The sequence below is a fragment of the Serinus canaria genome, chromosome 28, assembly GCF_022539315.1.
Source record: "Serinus canaria isolate serCan28SL12 chromosome 28, serCan2020, whole genome shotgun sequence".
Classification (NCBI taxonomy): Eukaryota; Metazoa; Chordata; class Aves; order Passeriformes; family Fringillidae; genus Serinus; species Serinus canaria.
In genome coordinates, this window is record NC_066341.1 from 2,694,339 (window position 1) to 2,713,486 (window position 19,148).

At 49.7% G+C, this 19,148-nt stretch overlaps 1 protein-coding gene across 1 annotated transcript; it reads left to right on the plus strand.

Moving 5' to 3' along the window:
- The first annotated feature begins 1,553 nt into the window (after positions 1-1,553).
- On the plus strand, positions 1,554-16,453 carry SIN3B (SIN3 transcription regulator family member B). The gene is made up of 19 exons (XM_030232389.2): positions 1,554-1,709; positions 2,275-2,381; positions 3,154-3,307; positions 4,376-4,639; positions 5,013-5,156; positions 5,365-5,487; positions 5,960-6,049; positions 6,294-6,412; positions 7,012-7,219; positions 7,827-7,943; positions 8,377-8,615; positions 9,118-9,301; positions 9,507-10,101; positions 10,969-11,138; positions 11,973-12,146; positions 12,436-12,528; positions 12,817-12,911; positions 13,310-13,514; positions 13,914-16,453. Exons 1-19 carry the CDS (start codon positions 1,605-1,607, stop codon positions 14,142-14,144), a joined length of 3,417 nt encoding a protein of 1,138 aa, XP_030088249.2. The 5' UTR covers positions 1,554-1,604; the 3' UTR covers positions 14,145-16,453.
- Positions 16,454-19,148: the final 2,695 nt, after the last annotated feature.

The window sequence follows — 19,148 nt, forward strand, 5'->3', positions numbered from 1 at the left end:
GAGGATGAGACTTCTCCAGTTAAAAATAGTAATAGAAAACAGAAATCGGGCCAGCTCAGGAGAATCCAGGAGGAAAGAAAAAAAGAAAACAAGGATATCTCTGAGCTACTCCTTTCCAGAGATGGAATAAAGGTCTTTACTCTGTCCTACCAGGTTCTCTTCCCTGCACAGCTATGAGTGCTTCATAACCTAGGAGCTCCATTTGGCTCCCACCACCCTCCCAGCATCACCCCTGTAAAAATCTGTATTTATTACCTCTATTCTTAAGGACTGAATAACCACTGAAAACTCTAAAACATCTATTATTTACCAGCACAATAATCTAATGCTATTTTCAGCTCACATCTCTCCTGAAAGGCCTTTGCAGTGCCTGCTTCTCCAAAGATGATAAATACTTGTATGCTGGGTCACTGAATCAATCCATCACAGTCTGGGATGTGGAAAGCAGGAACTGTGAAAGAAAAACTCTGTATTAATTTAATCCTTCCTGTATGAAGGGAAATGGGTGACAGGGCAGCAGTTTGTGCAAGTATCAGAACAGGGGACAGAATATCAAATCCAGAGGCAGTGTGTGAGCATCCTGACTGGAAGCTGCAAACAGCTGAAATATTCCAGCACAACATAGAGAAAAATATTCTGGGTTCAAATACCAGCAGCAAGTTTAAAGGCAAAGCAAGAAAGGCTTCTGCACTTCTCTAGGATGCAAATCGTGGGTAATGCTTTAAGGAAAAACAAACCACATGGCTTATTTTATCCCCCCTCTCCTCCTTGGTCCTCATGTCACTCACATTTACTGAGTTCAAATTGCCTGCTGACAGGGACCGCTGGGGGAAGTGGCATATTTTAAACTCACATTTACCCTGCTGCCCTAGAGCAACCCATGAGCTCAGAGCACACCACTGAAGGGCTCCCTGGGCTTCCTCAGCCCCCGGGGCTACCTCAGAACGACCCTTGAGCTCAGGGCACACCACTGAAGGGCTCCCTGGGCTTCCTCAGCCCCCCCGGTTCCCCCAAACCCTCCTATGACACCCCCAACCCCTCATGGCCCTTCCAACCCCGGCTCCTCCACACCCCTGGCTATTCCAGCCCCTGGGGCTCCCCCAGCCCTCGTTCCTCAAGCTCCCCTCAGGCCCCACCAGCTCTCCCGGCCTTCCCCAGCCACCTCTGGGCTCCTCCAGCCACGTCTGATGCCCCGGCTCCCTCAGCCCCGCAGCACCAGACGCCGTTCCTCCAGCCCCAGCAGTTCCAGCTCTCAGCCGGCGGCTCCTGCAGGCTCCCTGGGATCCCGCAGCCCCCGGGCTCCTCCGCGGGCGCTGTTCCCCGGCGCAGCCCCGGCGCTCCCTCAGGCGCTCCCTGAGGCGCTGCTCCCGCCCTGGCGCTCGAACGGGCGGAAGTGGCACGGGGGGCGTCGTCTGTCACTAACGGAGGCGTGGCCTGCTGGACAAGGGCGTGCCCACACCGTGTGGGCGGTAAGGAGGCGCGGCTTACCACGGGGCGTGGCCAATCAGAGGGCGGAGACGCGGACGGGGCGTGGCCTGGGCCGTGCGCGCTGACGCAGCGGCCGCGCGCGCCGCCGGGGCCGCGCTCGCCCGCCCGATTCCAACATGGCGGCGGGGGGCGGCGGCGGCCGCGGGGCCGGCGGGGGCAGCGCCCCGCGCTGGGGCGGCGGCGGCGGCCGGACCGCGCCGCACGAGAAGCTGCCGGTGCACGTGAGTGCGGGGGCCGCCCCGGCGGCCGCCATCGCCCCTTCCCCACCCTCCCCGCCCCCGCGAATGGCCGCTCCTCGGTCCCCCGGGACGGCCCCGCCCGCCCCCGCCGTGACCTGCCCTGTCCCGGCCGCGATGCCGCACTCGCCCCCCGAGGCTTGTCGCTCACCCGCCGGTATCGGGGGGTGTCCCGGGGGCTTGTCCTCCTCTCGCTGGGGGCTTCCCCGCCTTCCTCCGCTGCTTCCGTGGAGTCCCCTGGGGCCGCATCCTTTTCCCCCGGTACCGCGTCCTGTTCCCCCGGTACCGTGAGGGCTCCCCGGGCCTGTTCCCCGCTCCCCTGGGCCGTGCCCCTCTCCCCGGCCCTGCTGTTCCTCTCTGGTACCGCGGTCATCCTCCCCAGGGACCTGTTCCCATGCTCTCCTCCGTGCCTTGACACCTCCGAGCTCGGGCAGCCACCGGGGCCTGCCGGCCTTCGGCCCCTCACCCGGTACCGAGTGCCCTCCCCCGGTGCTGCGGGGCTCCAGGGCTGTTCCCCTGCCTGGGCTCACCGTATTCCATCCCCCCCCAGGTGGAGGATGCCCTTTCCTACCTGGACCAGGTGAAGATTCGCTTTGGCAGCGACCCTGCCACCTACAACGGCTTCCTGGAGATCATGAAGGAGTTCAAGAGCCAGAGGTAAAGCCAAGGTCCTGCAGCCCAGGGTGCTCCAGGGAGCTCCTCAGCTTTTCACAGAACCTCAGAATATCCAGAGCTGGGAGGTACCCTCAGGGATGATCAGTGCAGCCCCTGTCCCTGCACAGGCACCCCAACACCCCCACCCTGAGCAGCCCTGAGAGCTCCTGCAGCTCTGGCAGCCTTGGGGCTCCCTGGGGAGCCTGGGCAGTGCCCAGCACCCTCGGGGGGAAGAACATTTCCCTGAGCTCCATGCCAAGCCCTGGCACAGCTCCAGCCTTTCCCTCAGGTCCCAGCCTTTGTGGGGTCTCTCTACCTGTGCAGAGCCCCCCAGCCTTCACCCCATCATTCCCCCTCTGCACACTCACTGCCCTGTCCCCCAGTGCTGCAGTCCTGGGAAGCTGGAGCACGTCTGCCCAACCTGTCATTTTCCAGAGGTGAAATCCACAGGAGAAAGCAAATCTGCTTTTGCTTTCCACTCTGAAACATAGATCTGGGAAATAAGTGAAGCAGCCTGAGCAGAACCTGTGATCTGCCAGCCCTGGAGGTGCTGTCTGTCTGTCCTGCCCCTTTGCCAACCTGCACACTCATCTCTCCTCTCCATGGATAACATTCCCAGGGTGAAGCTGCAGTGGTCATTCCCTCTAATTGGGCTAATTTTTTATTAAAGAATTGCATCCTTAAGTTACCAATTACTTCACATTTCTCTTGACATTTTCTGGACTGAACTTATGTTTCTGATTTGGATAAAATAACAAACCCCTCTCAATTTTAGCATTGACACACCAGGAGTCATCCGACGTGTTTCTCAGCTTTTCCATGAGCATCCTGACCTCATTGTAGGATTCAATGCATTTCTCCCTCTGGGCTACAGGATAGAAATTCCAAAGAATGGGAAATTAAGTATACAGTCACCTTTGAATAGTCAGGTAGGTCCCAGAGCTCTTATTCTCTAAATAAACTGTTCCATGTGTCACTGGGCATGTCTGCACAGTTTAGGCTGTGGAGATTTATGTGTAGTGCACGTTGCTGATGGTTTTCAAACCTGTGATAATGGATGTAATATAAATTTAAATGTTTATTCAAATAATCATAGAGTGCTTTGGGTTGGAGGGGGCCTTAAAGATCACCTAGTTCCAACCCCTGATTTATTTTCAAACCAGGTAGTCTGACTTACACAGGAATGATGATTCTGCATGGAAACACCACTGCAGCACTAAATATTTCAGTTGTATTTGGGAACTGAAATTGTAATTGGCTTGACATTGTTAAATTGGATCCCAGTATGGGCTGTGGGTAGGGGCAAATTTCAAGGGGTGATCCTGGAAGAATTGCACTTCCAGTCTTGCACTGAGAAACCAGGAAACAGGCAAAAGAACTGTGAAATCATTGAATTTTTTATGTTAGGAAAGGCCTTTAAAATAATGGAATCCCTAGGAGGTACTGTTGGTGTAAAACACACTTGCTGGGATGTGGTTGGGTGTTGCCTTTGCTTGTTTTTTGTTGTTATTGTGTGGTTGTGGAGCTGAAATAAATCCATAAACTGAATTCTGCTGATAAACTTGTGGTTTAACTACAGTTAGCAGCAGGAAATGCCTTTTAAATCTCAGCTCCTTGAGATCTCTGTGTTATTTAGGAATTAACACCTGTGAGGGCCTTATGTTTAAATATACCCCTTAAAACTGGCAGCTCCTCTGCAATAACCAGCTGCAGCAGAACCTGCACTGGTGTTTGGTGCAGCCTCTCAAGTCAGGCCAATAAGGCTGTGACAGCCACAAATCAGGTGGTTCCTACACCAGGGAGAACTTCAGGCATTATTTTAACTGGTGGTGTTAATAAACCAGGTAGGGAAATTGATTGGTGACTGAAATACTTTTTCTTCCTTCTTCACATGACAATATTTTTTAGCTGGAGACCTTTCCAGCACTGCTGCTGGGTTGTTGTTGAGCTGGTCCCTGATCTTTTTCCAACCCATCTCGTGTGTCCTGTGCCCCCAGGTGCCCCCAGAGCCCGTTCCCAGTGCACTCCCTGGCAGTGGGCTGGTCTTGCACTACTCCCAGGAGAACTCCCACAACCACAGTGACTGCTCTGAGGAGTTCCGGCAGCAGCTTCCCTACAAAGAAGATAAATCCCAAATTCCCTTGGAATCTGATTCTGTGGAGTTCAATAATGCCATCAGTTACGTGAATAAGATCAAAACACGTTTCCTTGACCATCCAGAGATTTACAGATCCTTTCTAGAAATTCTTCACACCTACCAGGTAAAGAGTCTCCTGTGGAAGAGGAGGTGGGTTGGCACCAGAGCTGTTGGAGTTGTGCTTGTCAAATTTAATGTCTGCCTGTTGAACAGACTTAGAGTTCCCAAGCACTTGTCTTCATAGATATTCACAGGAAATGACAAAAAGTGTGAAAACTGTGGAACTTTGTGGGGTGTCAAGAGGTTGTAGCCAGACCTGTCTTTACTCACCTTCAGCTGATTTTGTGATCCTGTGTGTGAAGAGGCCCTGTAAGAACCTAGGGCTGCCTCAGAGTCCTTTCAAATTCTGTGGCATTCGTGTTTTTGGCTCAGGGTGAGTTTTCTGGCAGAGTGAGGGATCTTTTGACTTTCTTGAACATCTGTGTGTATCTTTTCAGAAGGAGCAGCTGAACACCAAGGGCCGACCCTTCCGGGGCATGTCAGAGGAGGAAGTGTTCACTGAAGTGGCCAATCTGTTCCGAGGACAGGAGGATCTGCTCTCAGAGTTTGGACAGTTCCTCCCAGAGGCAAAAAGGTCTTTGGTATGTGCTGAGAGCAGGGCAGGATATTGAATGCTCTTTCTGCATGTAGAATATGCAAAACATGGAAAATCATACAGCCAGTAATGAACATTGCTCCTCTTCATTGTTTGGATTTTCTCACAACAGGTGACTTAACCACATGCTCTGTGTCCTGTTAGGAGTCTTTATTTGATAGGAGAATGTTGAAATCAGTATTTATTTACTTCAGTTCACAGGAAATGGACCATGTGAAGTGAACAGTGTCCAGAAAACTGAGCATGAGAAGAATCTGGAGCACAGCAAGAAGCGATCCAGGCCGCTGCTGCTGCGTCCTGTCTCTGGCCCAGCAAAGGTATCTTTCAGCAAATAAAAACTCATAAAAACCTCATATTACTCGTGCTTAGTAATTGCTGAGATAAAGGTAATGAGTAGTGTCTCTGATGTGTGTAGGTGTATGAGACACAAAATCTTGAGTTCTTTTAATTGCTGTAGAAAAAGGGAATTTTTAATGCATGCTGAAATGTGTGTGGTAACATGTTTGATACTAAATATCACAAGATTCTGTGCTAAGTATTGGCCCTGGAAGGGGACAATTTATTGCTTCTATGCAGAATCTCAAGTGATTCTCTTTTTTTTGTTGTTTCTTCTTAGCTGGGAGACATTTGACAGAGATTGCTGTGAGGACGTGACACAGCAATGCCAGATCACTGCTGGGATAATACAGGGTCTCAACCTTTGCAGGGAGCTGTTCTGTGTCCCCAGAGTGGAATTTGATGGCATTTGAGTCACAACATTTTAAATATAACTGCTTGTTCTCTTAACAGAAGAAAATGAAGCTGCGAGGTACCAAAGATCTCTCAGTCGCAACAGTGGGGAAATATGGGACACTGCAAGAGTTTTCCTTCTTTGACAAGGTCAGCATTTGTCCTCTTCTCACATTCTCTGGACTTATCTTCAGCCTTTTACGTGGTTGTCAATTGATTGGTTTTCTGTACAATTTATGGGTCAGCACTTAAGACATTCCCTGACTTTTCAGGTATAGAAAGACCGACAAAAATTAAAATAAGTGGGTTTGGAAGACGAATAGACTGATAATGAATAATTTTCTCAATACAAGTGGCATTCAGGTGCTGAGATCATCTCTCCAAACTGCTGCAGGTGCGCAGGGTGCTCAAGAGTCAGGAGGTCTATGAAAATTTTCTCCGTTGCATTGCTCTCTTCAACCAGGAGTTGGTCTCTGGCTCTGAGTTGCTCCAGCTTGTTACACCCTTTTTAGGGTAAGTTACTAACTTACCTCTCTGCCCAGTGGTACTTTGTAGGTCCTGCTCTTGTTATTTTTTGGGCACATTGTGAACTTTTTAACAGCAGGCAAGAAAATGAAGTTTAATCCAAAATGAGTAGGAATAAAATCTGAACCTTTAAATTTATCTATACAGTTCTTAATGAGTATTGTGAGGCAGATATTTTCCTCTATCTGTTCACACTCCCCATTTAATATCTCAAAGTGTAATAAAGGTATAAACATGAAACCTGAGAACAGGGCTGTGAGAAGGATAAACAGCTCCAGCTCTGCTGGGAGCCTCCTGAGCTGTTTGGCTTGCAGCAGAAGAGGGAGAGTCAAATGGCAAGGATCAGTTTCTCCTCAGGCACTTAAGGGGAGTGTTGGTGTGGTGAAGGGAAATAATTTTCCTACCTTAAGTAAAAAAAACAAACCCTAGAGCAATTCAGAGGGAATGATAACAGGGGTGAGATGTTGGTGAAAGATTTCTCCCTGCACTGCTGAGTTTGTTTAGATATTTCTGCCTCCCTTTTATGACATGCATTAACCACCCTAAAACTGTCCCACTGAAATAACAAAATACTTGTGTTTTTGAAGGAAATTCCCAGAACTCTTTGCACAGTTCAAGTCCTTCCTTGGGGTGAAAGAGCTTTCCTTTGCTTCTCCTCTGAGTGACCGCTCCGGGGATGGAATGAGCCGGGAAATCGATTACGCCTCCTGCAAACGCATCGGATCCAGTTACAGGGCTCTCCCAAAAACCTACCAGCAGCCAAAGTGCAGTGGGAGAACAGCCATTTGCAAGGAGGTACTCTGGGATCTGGCTGTTCAATCCCTGAACACACATAAAAATCAGAGTGGGGCGGTTCGTGCCACAGCTGCTGCATGTGGAGTCTCCTTTTCGGTGCTAATTCAATTTATTCAGCCAATTTATTGAAATGATACCCACATTTCACTAATTTTATCTAAACCTTTCTCAAATCACATCTCTGATACCTTTTGAGTTGGTGTGCAGACAGAAATTTATTCCTATAGACAGAAAAGAATATAAAATATCCTGGAATTAATTTTCTAGCAGTGGGCCAGTATGGCCTTGGGAACCATTTTTCTCTGGAAGAGTCCTGTGAGGCAGTGGCTGAGGCACCATTCCCACTGCTGTGGGGAGCTCTGTCTGCTTTATTTACAGCTGCAGAGTGATCTCTGTTTGGGGGGTGATAGTGAAGGTGTTGAGTTTTCTGAACAGGGCCCTGCAGTTCCACACAGACCTCAAATCTGGAGAGCAGTGACCGGGGAATTAGGCCTGGAATCTCCTACAGAACCTCAGGGAAGAACTATGCAAAAAGACAAGAGAGAAAACCCCATGAGACCAGCTCTGGGCTCACAAGGCTCAATGTCATGCCTCTGCACTGTTACAGGTGTTAAATGATACCTGGGTTTCGTTTCCATCCTGGTCTGAAGACTCCACTTTTGTCAGCTCCAAGAAGACTCCATATGAGGAGCAGCTGCACCGCTGTGAGGACGAGCGCTTTGAGGTACCTCTGCTGCTGAGCTCCCTTTCTGCTCCCTCAGAAAGCAAAACCTCTGGATTTTGCTGAATTAATTAGTGGCCAGTTCCTGAAAGTTCTGTTGGTGTTTGTTGGTTTGAGCTGGAGTTTGGTGTGCTGTGCTTGAGGTCGAATAGTTCTTCCTAGGCTTGAAAGTTCTCTTGGCGTTTGTTGGTTTGAGCTGGAGTTTGGTGTGCTGTGCTTGGAGTCTAATAGTTCTGCCTAGGCATGAATCCAGTTCTAAATTCCATGTGACCTTTGGGAGAGCTGGCAGAGGTTTCTTTTCCAGTAAAAACCTTCTGCTGCTTCCTGGCTCCACCCTGTGGGGCTGGAACACCTTCCACAAACCTGGGCTGCTGCTGCTGCTCTCAGTGTTCCTGCTCTGCCTGTTCTGACATTGATTTCTGGGAACTCTCAACAGCTGGATGTTGTCCTGGAGACCAATTTAGCCACAATCCGTGTGCTGGAGAGTGTGCAGAAGAAACTGTCCCGCCTGAGCCAGGAGGACCAGGAGAAGTTTCGCCTGGATGATTGTCTGGGGGGAACCTCAGAAGTGATCCAGCGCCGGGCCATCTACCGCATCTACGGTGACAAAGCCCCTGAGATCATCGAGAGTCTGAAGAAAAACCCAGTTACTGCTGTCCCTGTGGTTCTGAAGAGGTAATTCCCATTGTGCTGTGTTCTTTAAGAAGATGAAAAAGGACTTTTAAAGCTTTTTTAAACAATAAAATGTGAGGATGTAGCCTCAGGCTGTGCTTCTGGAAGTTCTGATTGGACATCAGGGGGAATTTCTGCACAGAAAGGGTTTTTAACCATTGGAAGGGGGTGCCTGGGAGGTGGTGGAGTCCATCCCTAGAGGTGTTCAGAAACCAACTGGACATGGCACTTGGTGCTCTGGTCTGGTTGACAAAGTAGTGATTGGTCAAAGGTTGGACTTGATGATCTCAGAGGTCTTCTCCAACCTAAATGATTTTGTGATTCTGTAGGTGTCATTTCAGTTCATCACTGCTGGTGCTTTCTCAAATTTATTTATTGCTTCCAGGAATCAATTCTGGTTTTCCACTGAAAACTTCTTGCTGCACCAAATTGACTACATTAAAATGTTTTGGGTGTGTTTCTGTCCCTGTCTGTCTAAACTGATGTAAACTGTTCATTTATGCAGGTTGAAAGCAAAAGAGGAAGAATGGAGGGAGGCCCAGCAGGGCTTCAACAAGATTTGGAGGGAGCAGTATGAGAAGGCCTATTTGAAATCCCTGGACCACCAGGCTGTCAACTTCAAGCAGAATGACACCAAAGCTCTGCGCTCCAAGAGCTTGCTGAATGAAATTGAGAGTGTTTATGACGAGGTGGGTGTGACAGGGAATGAGCCCTCCTCCTTTCCCTGCCTTGCTGGTGTGACCCAGATGTGTCCATAGCACCTGGGACCTGTGGAAGTGGTTGGAAATTGGGTTAAAACCAAGCACTGTGTTGTACTGGCTTATTCCTCCTGGCAGGAATGGCTCTTGAGCCATGGATTGGAGGGATCTTTATCTGTTTGTCTCTTGATTACAGCATCAGGAGCAGCATTCAGAGGGGAGGAGTTCATCCACAAACGAGCCTCATCTTATCTTCATCTATGAAGACAAGCAGATCTTGGAAGATGCAGCATCTCTTATCAGCTATTACGTGAAAAGGCAGCCCACCATCCAAAAGGAGGATCAGGCAACCATCAGGCAGATTGTGCATCACTTCATACCTGAGCTGTTCTTCTCTCAGCCACCTGAACACAACATTTCTGAGGAATCAACAGATGAGGACAGAGAAAACCACCAGGGGCAGAACCTGGATACTCCTGAGCTGAGGAAAAAACACGTGCCTGGGCCTCCAAGCAGTCCTTTGGAGACCAAAGCAACCTTCTGTGATGTGACAGCTGCTGAGCCCCACAACACCCTGGATGATGTTTACAGCCTCTTCTTTGTCAATAATAATTGGTATTTCTTCCTACGCCTTCACCAGACTCTGTGCTCCAGGCTCCTCAAGATTTATCGCCAGGCCCAGAAGCAGCTTCTGGAATATCGGACTGAGAAAGAGAGAGAGAAGCTCCTCTGTGAAGGGAGGAAAGAGAAAACCAATGATCCAGCCATGGAGCTCAGACTGAAACAACCAAGTAAGAATAATGCAGGGCTTAGTTCATTCATAATGCTCTGGTGCCAGTGTTCCATTGTGTGTGGCTGAGTCACCGGGGCCAGCAGGCAGCTCTGGGAGGGGTGTGGAGGTGCAATCCTCTGCTGTCTTGGTGGGTTGTGGACACAGCTCCTTCAGCAGGGCAGTCAGGGTGTCACAGGATGCTTCACAGAGACTTCCTGCCAGCCCACTGTGCTCAGGTGTTCTCGGGTACCTCATTGTAGGAATCCGTTATTTTGATTTACAATGTAAACAGCCCCACAAAGAAATAGAAAATTGCCCAGGGCAGTCCTGGAAGTGCATGGGGAAACTGTCCCAGCCTGTCAGGGCAGCTGGCAGGAAGCTGTATTACCTGTCTGTAATGTCACTCTGCACTGGGTTTTGGGGTTCTTGAGCAGTGCTGCTGTGGTGGTGTTTGCAGGGCTCCCAGGATGAGAATCTTGACTCCATGTTTCAGAAGGCTGGTTTATTATTTTATGATATGTGTTATATTAAAACTATACTAAAAGAATAGAAGAAAGGATTTCATCAGAAGGCTAGCAAGGAATAAAAAGGAATGGAATGATAATAAAATCTTGTGACTGACCAGAGAGTCCAGGACAGCTGGACTGCAATTGGCCATTAATTAAAAACAACCACATGAGACCAATCAAAGATGCACCTGTTGCATTCCACAGCAGCAGATAATTATTGTTTACATTTTGTTTCTGAGGCCTCTCAGTTTCTCAGGAGAAAAGATGCTAGCAAAAGGATTTTTCATAAAACATGTCTGTGACATGCTGCCTCTTGCACTGCTTGGCTTCACTCTGCCTGTTCTGTGTATGAAATGAACTGACTTTCCCCATGCCAGGTGAGGTGGAGCTGGAGGAGTACTACCCAGCCTTCCTGGACATGGTGAGGAGCCTGCTGGACGGGAACATCGACCCCACGCAGTACGAGGACACGCTGAGGGAGATGTTCACCATCCACGCCTACATCGGCTTCACCATGGACAAGCTGGTGCAGAACATCGTGCGCCAGGTGAGCCTGGGCTGGGCTGGGCTGGGCTGGGCATCTCCCCTCACACACTGCCAGGCTTCACCCAGTGTCCTGCAGAGCAACGGGCACTGAGCTCAGAGCAAATCCAGAGAAAAGCTCAATCTGACAGGGAAATGCCCCAGCAGAAATTTAGGGAGAGAATTCAGCTTCCATACAAAAACTGTCATAGGGGATTTATTCTTTCTGGTCTTTCCAAATGTTTTTTTTGAGTTCCAGTCTCTTCAAAATTCTGCCATGCTCAAAATACATCTGTCATTCTGATTTTTTAAGATTTTTTAAGTTTTCTGATGTTTACATTCTTGTAACAAACTTTCTCACACACTTTCTGTAAATAACTTATTGTTTTGCATTCTTTTATAGAATAAGAAAAATTTGATGGACTGTTGGTTTGTCCAGTGTCATTGGAGAGGTGGCACTTTCACCCTCAAATCCACTGTCACTTTTGGCAAACTATAAATGTTAAAATCAGAAAATAAACTTCCCTTTTCTTCACCTTGAGAGCAGCAGTGTGTGTGCTCGTGTTGTTTCGTGTCCTCTAGTGACATACATCTAAGGCAACACAAAAAATGTCAGGTCCTTCTTTCTCAAATCTTTCTTCCAGCTGTAGTATTCTAGTTAAGGCACATCAGCCCCTCACTCTCCTCTCTTCCTTTTATTGCAAAGTCATGAAAAAGAGAGTGAAATCTGGGAAGTCTCTGGAGTTTGCTGCTTCAGCTGAGTGTGATGCCATGCTGAGTTTTACACTCCTTTGATGACACACTGGAGTTAACTCTTGGCCCAGGCTTGCTGACTGAATTCCCCCTTTTTTAATGGAAGCTTCACCATCTAGTGAGCGATGACATCTGCTTGAAGGTGGTTGAGCTCTACCTGAACGAGAGGAAGCGAGGAGCTGCTGGGGGGAATTTGTCATCCCGCTGTGTCCGGGCAGCAAAGGAGACCAGCTACCAGTGGAAGGCTGAACGGTGCATGGCAGATGAGAACTGCTTCAAGGTGAGACCTTGCTGCCAGGGAACTTCACAAATTCACTGAAAAACTTCAGGAAATCTCCCAGGTTGTACTTCACCTGGGAGAAGTTGGGTTTGGAAGCTCCAAGGTGAGAGAGTGAGCAATATGGAGAGAAGGTACCAAAATCAGAGCACAGGCAGTGAGGGGACATTGTGGCTCACTGAGAAGCCCTGCTGCTTCTCTCCTAGCTTCTCTTTGTTGTCCAAGTGACTTGTGAATATGCAGCATTTTATTCTGAACCCCTGTGGCAAATATTTTCTGCACTTTATCACAGGTCATGTTTCTCCAGAGGAAAGGACAGGTCATCATGACCATTGAGCTGCTGGATACAGAAGAAACCCAGACAGAAGATCCTGTGGAGGTCCAGGTAACACCACAGTGACCATGGAGTCTGTGTACCACAGAGCAAATGTCTAAGAATGCTTTCCCTGCTTTCTTGTTCCAAACTGTGAGGCTTTGCCAGGAGGACAAGTTTGCCTGGAGGGTGGGCAGATGACTTTGTGGAGCTGTGGCCACTGGCAGGAATGGTGCATTAGCAAAAGGGTATCAACCTAAATCAGCCTCAGAATAATCAGCTTGGAAATAAAGAGATTCTTTGCAGTGATGTTTGTCCTGATGAAGTGAAATCTCACTGGAACTGGTCTCCCTTGTGTAGCACCTGGCAAACTACATGGAGCAGTACGTTGGGGTGGAAGGAGCTCCCAACAACCAGAACGATGGCTTCCTCCTGAAACCGGTCTTTCTGCAAAGGTGAGCTGCTCCCTGCCCTGAGCCACACCTGCTGCTGCCTCCTCCCTGCCCCTGTGCCAGGGGCTTTGGGTGATGTGCCAGCCCTGGGGGAATGCACTCACCTTTGAGGGGCTGCTCCAGGCCACTGAGTTGCATGGGAATGCTGAAGGAGAAATTTGTGATCACTGTACTGAGGAACTGTGTTTGGAATGGAGCAGGATGGACTCTGGGTGGGATTCTGGGTCTATTTTGTTCCCATTTCACTGAATATTTGTCAGAGGATACCGAGGAAGATCCCAGAGAGAGCCTGAAACAAAACATGCAAATACAAGTCCCATACTTATGCTGTGAGCCCTGTCAGCTGAGGAGAGCACTTCACCAGGTGTGACACATGCTTTGTCATCCTTGTTTTGCTCCAGGAACCTGAAGAAGTTTCGCAAGTGGCAGTGCAAGCAGGTGAGGGCCCTGCGCAGCGAGGTCAAGAGCTCCTGGAAGCGGCTGATCGGGGTGGAGAGCGCCTGCAACGTCGACTGCCGCTTCAAGCTCAACACCCACAAGATGATGTTCATCATGAACTCTGAGGATTACATGTACAGGAGGGGAGCTCTCTGCAGAGCCAAGCAGGTACATCTCCCTTTTGCTCTCTGTGCAACCCAGGTGGTAGCAGAGGTTGGGGTTGAGAGCCAAAATGCAGGTACCAATAATTCCCATTCCACAGTACCAATTGCAGGAATTGTGGCTGAATTCCTGCAAGCTGCACCCAAAAGTTACTGCTCTGTGTTGGATGTAACACAGAGGAGAGCTGGTAAATGCTCTGTACTTTGGATTAGTTTAGCAGCCTTTTCTTGACATGCAAATTTTAAGTGTGAGTGGCAACCATTAGGAAATAGGGGTGGTTAAACGGTCTGCGGTTTCCTGTTTTCGTTTGTGTTGTTCCCAAAGCATTGCTCACCTCAGGTAGGGGTGAGGGCTGTGGCTTCTCCCCCAGGAACCTCTCAGTGATCTTTACTGCCCTGCTCCCAGGTCCAGCCCATGGTGCTGCTGAAGCACCACCAGCAGTTCGAGGAGTGGCACAACCGGTGGCTGGAGGAGAACGTGTCCATGGAGGCTGTGGATGTGGTTCAAGACTGGCTGATGGGGGATGAGGATGAGGAGATGGTGCCCTGCAAAACCACCTGTGAGACAGTGAATGTCCATGGGGTGCCAGTGAACAGATACAGAGTCCAGTACAGCCGCCGTCCTGCTTCACCCTGAGCACCCAGACAAGGCAGAGCTCTGCTGGTGAAGCACATTTACTCTGAGAATAGTGGTGGGAATGCAATGTATGTATTAATGATATTTATCCAAACAGCATTTTACTTTGGATTATCATGTATTTTCCATATGGCATAGACTTGTCTCCTTGCAGTGTAATCCTCCAGCCATCATGAAGAGACTTTGAAAAGTTTTATGGGAAGGGGGCTCTTGGCATTGCCACACACTTTTTAGCAGTTTCCTGGCTTTAGGCCACTGCTGACCAGCTCAGTGAGGGGGTGAACTACCACTAGTGGCTTTGTTGGAGAGGTGGAGCTGGACTGGTGTTTGAGCAGATGCTGGCAGCTGCTTCCACTTCCAAGGCTTTGATATTCCCTATCCTCCTGACTTTGTGCTGTCTTGGAGCCTGCAGAACTCTTCACTGTACCCTGGGAGTGCCAGCAGGGCTGAGAGCCCCTGGCACAGGGGGACTTCATTATCCCTGTGACCCAACAAGGCTACAAATGACTCTTGTTCCTGGTGCTCTGGTGAGAAAAATGCCAAAACTGACCCGAGGATGGCCAGCACTCAAGGCTCTGACTCTCCCTCATCAACCAAGTGTTCAGGAGCATGAACTGAGGGGAAGAACCCTGAGCTGTGGTGCTGGGATGGGAGCCATGCCCAGCCAGAGATCCTCCTGCTGCTGGCATTGCTTTGGGAGCTGAGGAGCTGCTGCAGACTCTGCCTTCCAGAATATCCATGGGGAGGAACGTCCATGGCGAGGTCTGGCCTGGTTTTTGGGTTTGTGTTTTGCATGTTGGTGTGCAGCTCCGGAGCTGGGCGTTTCCCCGTGCGTGCCCTGCCCCCGGCGCTCCGGGGCTGCACCACATCGGTGCCATCGGCAGATGGAGCTCCCGGAGCACGGCTGGCAGCTGAGCCCCGGCCCACGGACTCTCCTGTTTCTGCTGGCTCAGCACAGGCGCTGGGTTTGCAGGGACACTCGGAAATCTGCGAGGAGCAGAGGGAGATCCAGCCACAACCATCCTAGACGAGCATCCGTACTGCTATTGAAGCTTTTTTTGCCATGAAGCCTAACACAGCCTGCCCTGATCCCTGCAGAACACTGCATCTGACTGAATCTAGTGAGAAATCAAGGAAATTCACTTGTGTCTGTCCTAAAGCCCCACTGTGACTTCTCTCCTGTTTTTCAGGGGCCAAGGGCAAGCACGCTGTCCGTGGAGTGTATTACAAAATTACCATTTTTGAGGCATACCCAGCCTCCTTTCAGCTTTGCTTCCAACTTTTCCCTGGCTTTTGGGGCAATAACCCCCCCACCCCTGAAACTTTCTGTGGCTTTGATTTTTAGGTTATGATTTCTGCCAGACCTAAGGAGCAGCCTGTAGGATTTGTCCTGGGTTATTTCCACTGTACGACATTTGGTTTCGCAATTGTCTCACTTGACAGTAGAAAAATTGGCCTTTGGGGTATGTTTAATAGAAAACTGTCCCAAGTCTTTGTCTTTTTTGCAAAATAATCTGTGGGAGGGAAGGAGGGAGGCCACTCTCTGGCATTCGTGGCCACTTGCACAACCACTGCCAGCAGAGACTTTTCAAGGGCCCGTGTTCTCCTGGGCTGGGTTTCTGCTACACTTTGGTTCCTGAAATGATCTGAAGGTTCTTCCCCTGCCCTCCTTGCAGTGATAAGAGACCACAAGGCTCTGCAGGGGCTGGGGGGAGCAGGGGGACAAGCCCAGTGCCAAGCACAGTGTCCCCCTTTCCCTTCCAGCCAGCTCACCAAAACACACCTCAGTCCTGCTCACCTCTCTGCTGTCTCCCAGTGGAGATGACAATTGTGCCAAATTTTATGGTTTTATGATACAGAAAACTGTTTACTAGAAAATAGATGGCAACTTGTGGCTTAAAATGCATTTGACTCCAGGTGTCCCAAGGTGGGCAACACACCTGGGCACTGTCCTGTTCCATCACCCATTCTAAGTGTACTTCAGGTATTTTTAAGCATCCTTATTTTGTAAACCTTAATTTATAATCTGAACTGATTAAGCAAGACTTTTGCCCTTTACAGTGCTATTGTCTCAGAGCTGAGAGTAGCAAGGGATGTGAAGGGAGAATCAGGCAGGTTTGAGAGGGGCTTGTTCATGTCTGAGGGTTTCAGCTGTGTATCTGCACGACCTTGAGTCAAGAGTTTGTTCTTCCATTTGTTTGAAGGATCTTTGCTTTTGGGCTTGTAATTGCTTTGCCAGCTCCTTGAATGTAGTTTTTTTTATATTTATTTGCACATTCAAGTAAAATAAAATATTGATTTTAAAAGTCTACAGCTCTCACTGTTTTACGTTTCTTTCGGACTAATTTAAACTTTGTGACAACCCTCAGAATTGATTGTTTTCTACCTGCAACTGCATTTTAAATGGGAGAAAAATGCAATGGAAAGGTTGAAGTTCCTGGACAGGCTGATGCAGCTGTGTGTCAGCAAGTGCTGTGTGAGGGTGTGAGCAGTGCACTGCTGATGGAAAAGGGAAATACATTTCCTGCAAGCAGAGATCCCACGCAGGAGCTGGGGCTGCACTCAGGTGGGAGCTGCCAAAACCCCTCCTGCAGCAGGGAGCCCAGGGGGGGCAGAGTTGCTCCATCAGAGAGGTCTCAAAGCAAACAGTGGAAGGGCTGGAGCTGTGCCAGGGCTTGGCATGGAGCTCGGGGCAAGGTTCTTCCCCCCGAGGGTGCTGGGCACTGCCCAGGCTCCCCAGGGAATGGTCCTGGCCCCAAGGCTGCCACAGAATCACAGAATTCCAGAATCACTGGGTTGGAAGAGACCTCCAAGGTCATCGAGTCCAACCCAGCCCCAACACCCCAACTGAGCCCTGGCACCCAGTGCCACATCCAGGCTGTGTTAAACACCCCCAGGGATGGGGACTGCAACCCCTCCCCAGCAGCCATTGCAGAACTTTATCACCCTTTCTGGAAAATATTTTTTCCTGATATCCAACATATATTTTTTCCTAATATCCAACCTGAATTTCCCTTGGCCCAGCTGGAGGCTGTGTGCTCTGGTTCTGTCAGTGCTGCTGGAGACAGAGCCCAGCCCCAGCTGAGCACAGGCACCTTTCAGGAGCTGCAGAGTGATCAGGGCACCCCTGAGTCTCCTTTTCTCCAGGCTGAGCACCCCCAGCTCCCTCAGGGGTTCCTCTCAGGGTTTGTGCTCCCAGCCCCTCCCTGACAGAGCTCTCAGGGGTGCTCAGGGTGGGGTTTGGGGTGGCTGTGCAGGACCAGGGGCTGCACTGATGGTCCCTCAGGGTCCCTCCCAGCTCTGTGACCTTTTCAGCTTTTCCCTGCCCAGGCTCAGTGATATCTCACCAAGATGCAGGGCCAGGGGATGGATTTGATCCTTGTGTTCTCCTTCCAGCTCTGGAGTTGTGTCCTGCCAGGCAGTGGCTTCTTGCAGCCTGGTTCCTGCCTAGCAGCACCTTCGAGGTGAGGCACAGCCGCAGGAATCCCTCACTGAACACCAGCAGGGCTCAAGAGGAGGGGCTGATCCCTCTCTTCCACTTCCCAACCCCACAAGCACATCTGCTACAGGTTAAGACAACACAACTGCAACCATGAAAATAACCCTCCACCCGCCTTTCCCTCAGCCTCCCCAAATTCCTGGCTAATAACACGTTTAGCTGTGTTCCCTGTGAGCTCTGCAGGACAAATGAATGAGTGGATTTTGCAAATGAAGCTGTAGTGATGTGACCCAGAGCTGATAGGAGTTTCCTTGACATCATCCCCAACACTTCCGTTGCCATAACAAAAGGCAGCTCTGCTCTCTGGGCAGCCCCCTGCTCACTCCCAGGGAAACAAACCCTTGTTCTCCCCAGAACAATCCTCTGGTGCATTGATTGCATGGAATAATTGGATTAAAATGGTGGTGGTGGGGTCTCAGAGGACACACAAGTCTTCTCTTGGCCCTCTCACAGAGGGGATGTTCCCTGTGCTGCACAGCCAGATGTGACGTGACATGAGAGCTCTTGGAGATCTCAGTGAGTGGACACCAGCAAACAGCTTAAAAACATCCTCCAGGCTTGCAGGATGGAATAGGGATAAATGGTTTGCACAATTAAACTCAGAGTTGCTAAAGGGAGTACCTGAGTTCAGCATTTAACATTCCAGGACTTATAGAATTGTTTCCTCATCACAGGGATGCACTGGGAGGGTCAGGGCTGTGAACCAGTGAGAGAGCCTAGAACTGTACAAAACACAAATCGATGTTTCCTTCATGTTTTAGCCATTCTTCTGGGTTAGAACTAACTAATTCAATTTACAGACTAAATTAAAGCCTAGCAACTCCTAACCTGTGCTAAAGAGGATTCATTCTTCATAAAGAATGAATCCAAAGGGTCCTGATGCTGAAAAGGAAAGATTGATGATGATAATAATGATGATGGTGATGATGATGAGGCTGTGTCAGACCAGGTAGACCAAGACAGTGTCACTATCTTGCTGAGAAAGGCCCCCAAAAAGCTATTCCAGACCACTGAGTTGTAGGGGTGTTAATAAGCTTCAAATATTCCTGGAAAATGTTTTCATGTGGGCTTTTATGGTGTGAAGTGAAAAGTGCCAGCAAGCAGAAGGGCAGCTCTGAAAAGCCTCCCTCAGCAGGGTGAGGCTGAGGAGAAAGTCTGGGATCACCCAGGGTGGGATTCCAGAGGAACAGGAGAGCTGTGGGGCAAGCAGGAGGTGAGGAGGGCATTCCCTGGGGCCATGGACAGTCTCAGACTGGCCCAGGGAGAAGGAGGGGACCCGTGTCAGAGAATTGAGGGCACCTTGAACGTGCAGAGGCTGCAGAACCAGCTCCAAGCTGCTGCTCAGGATCCCCCTGGAGCTGCTGGAACAGAGCAGCCACAGTAAGTCCCACCCTTTACCCACCACAGTTTGCTCTTCCAAGGCTCCAAGATGTATGGCACAGGCCAGGTGGGGTTTGCACCCTCCCTCTGAGCTCTGAAATCCCCAGCCTGATTTCCAGCATTAC

Coding starts and splice junctions, on each gene's coding strand:
- SIN3B (XM_030232389.2), top strand. CDS start 1,605: ATGGCGGCGGGGGGCGGCGGCGGCCGCGGGGCCGGCGGGGGCAGCGCC. Junction 8,616..9,117: donor GTCCCTGTGGTTCTGAAGAG/GTAATTCCCATT, acceptor TCATTTATGCAG/GTTGAAAGCAAAAGAGGAAG. Junction 13,515..13,913: donor CTCTCTGCAGAGCCAAGCAG/GTACATCTCCCT, acceptor CCCTGCTCCCAG/GTCCAGCCCATGGTGCTGCT.